Source organism: Eurypyga helias, unplaced genomic scaffold, assembly GCF_000690775.1.
Source record: "Eurypyga helias isolate BGI_N326 unplaced genomic scaffold, ASM69077v1 scaffold16733, whole genome shotgun sequence".
Lineage (NCBI taxonomy): Eukaryota > Metazoa > Chordata > Aves > Eurypygiformes > Eurypygidae > Eurypyga > Eurypyga helias.
In genome coordinates, this window is record NW_010242044.1 from 1 (window position 1) to 2,756 (window position 2,756).

The 2,756-nt window shown below is 33.0% G+C and overlaps 1 protein-coding gene across 1 annotated transcript in view; it reads right to left on the bottom strand.

The window, feature by feature from the left end:
* Positions 1-109: 109 nt before the first annotated feature.
* The window catches only part of LOC104507617 (spindlin-W-like), a gene marked incomplete at its 3' end in the record, with an annotated part of 3,686 nt that continues 1,039 nt past the window's right edge, over positions 110-2,756 (bottom strand). The window contains 2 exon segments of the mRNA XM_010148958.1: positions 110-185; positions 188-368. Of these exon segments, the coding sequence (XP_010147260.1) occupies positions 110-185; positions 188-368 (257 nt within the window).

The following is a 2,756-nucleotide window of genomic DNA, read 5'->3' on the forward strand; positions in this document are numbered from 1 at the left end:
CTTGTCCTCATCCCTGGTCACTATATATTATCTGCCATGTGATGAAAAGTAATTTAATACAATTTAAATGTTCTGACAACATATGCACATATAGGAAAAAACCTCTTACCAACTCTGTCTGGAAGGACTTCAAGTGCTGAAACTCTTTCATCTTTGTGTAGTTCTAGTCCATACACACAATCAAGTCAAATCCATCATACTTTATAAGATAGAGAGAGGGATTTACAGGAACTTGATCAAGAACTGTGCCCTTCCACTGTGTTACAGGTCCACTCCCTTCTTTCCAGCCATGCTGTATTCTGCAGCCTACAATGTTTCTTCGTGGCTGAGAAATAGGTTTGCTCGGTCCAACATTGTTTCTATGCTTTCTGTACAGATACAAACATAACATTAAACAAGTACTTACTCAAAATTCTACTCCAGACAAGAGCTGTATACTTTAAGGCAGCAATATATTACTATATATTAATAAAGATATATTAAATTCTAACACGTAAAGCTTAGTGCACCTTATATTACACTGTACTGGAAAAAGAAAAAAGAAATCACAATGAAAAGTGGTGGAACACTCTCAACATTTTGTATAAGGTTGCTTTCATAACAGTAGTTTCTAAAACTAGTTTGCTTAAGCCAAAAGAACTATTTTAGCCATTGCTACACTGAACATCAAAAGTAAAACTTGCTTGTTCAAATCCTAAATCAGGTCTCAAAGAGCAGTTACCTAACAGTATTGTACTTCTGTTGCTTTCTTCCTCTGCAGAACAGTAAACATAATTACATTACCCCAGGACTCCGTTCCATTACCTCTGCACTTAACATCTTTGACTACAATTGTTTTTAAAGACACATGGTAGCAACAATATTCTTCTAACATTCCTTTTAAGTACAACACAAGAAAGATTATATGCAAAGGTCACAGCAATAAAAGAGATACTCTTTAAAGCAGATAATAAATTAAATATACTTTTTACCCTCACTCAGTTTCTTAATCCAGCTTTCATGGAAAGATTCCTTCTGGTGAATATCAGTTGCTCTGGTAAACTGTCATGTAAGCTATTTGACAGTTTCAACCGAGTGTGTTACACAAGTTTTATTCTACTCAAACAAAAAAAACCCCAAAACCCAATAATTGACAGTTGTCAGTACAAGTGAAGAAACATATGAATGTTACAACAGTACACTGGTGATAAATGTATATTATAATCTTTATTTTAGCATGTTACAATATGCATATTCATTCCTAAAATATTTAGAGGATTGCCTGATTAAAATTCTCATGCACGATAGCTAATTTAAAAAAAAATTCTGGATTAGTTACCAGTTACAGTACATTTCAACTAAATGGAAATAACATATACACATCAATATCATGATTAAAAGCAACATATAAAAAAAGAAAAAAATCAGTTGCAGAAAACAATATCCATCCTTAGATTAGTGACAGTGACCAAAGAGAAATGTCTCCAGGAACAATGAAAGATCACAGAGCAGCCCATGCATGACAGAGATCCAGAAGACACAAATAGCAATCATATCAAAAATGTCTTATAATTAGTCTTAAAGAATGATAAAAACAGTATATAAAATTAGTAATGCTGAAGATGTAACCATAACTCTATTAAAAACAAGATGTACAATGCCTTCAGCTCCAGGCTTTCATTTTTCATTAAAATCTTAGAAGAGTTCCACAGTATCTTTTGCCAAATTTAACTTTTGTGATGATTTAACCTTATCAAGGAGGTCAGTCTGCATTCATAATCTGTGTTGTCATTAGGAGTATTATAGAAATGCTAAAATTCTTCCAGTTAAGAGGCACTCCACTGCAAAGTTGGTTCTAATTTTCCAACAGAAACTCGAACACATGTTCAAATACTAGTTCTTGCTGAAGTCTTACTTTTTTTTGTAATTATAATAGTCTCAGTAATATTTTATTATGAAGAAATGAGATGAGAGATCTGGTTCTGGGGAACAATGAAAATGAGTTTGTTTTACATGCAATTAGTTTATTGAGTTTTAATTAATCTTAATTCCATTTTAAGGGATCCTCACAGAATAAAGTGAAATGCTACTGAAGCTAAAAAGTTAAAGCTGAAAAAGGTAAAATAATAATGTTCATCTTTAATCACACAGTCAACTTGACTTTCTGCCTATAAAGCATAATCATAGCATTTAAATTTGAACAATTAAGTGAAAAGCTTCAGTCATTTAAAAAAAAATATGATGGAAAAGGACTATATAATTAAGTTCAAATTGATAGCTACCTTTTAAAACAACTTGGAGAGAGTAAAAAGTATTATAAATGCAGTTACAAATCAAGCAGGAGCTAGGTATATTTGCAGTTCAAGTTTTTCTTTGCCTGAAGGATGTACTACTGGACAGCCACTCAGTCTAATTTGTAGTGGTTCATACATCAAGAATTATAATTTTCAAGCACATATATTTCCAAAGAAAAATATTTCTGCTTGCATGTGAACATGTAATAAGAAAGAAAACATACGTTTCTAACTGACCACAAATAACAAAATCGTAGAATGATCAGCCTTTAAAGATCATCTAGTATTCCAACTCATACAGATCACATAGAACTATTCCAACTCATATAGATCATCTATATTCCAACCCCCCTGCCATGGGCAGGGACACCTTCCACTAGATGAGGTTGCTCAAAGCCCCGTCCAACCTGACTCTCTGGGCAACCTATTCCAATGTCTCAGCACCCTCATCATAAAGTATTTCTTCATGATGTCCAATCTAAA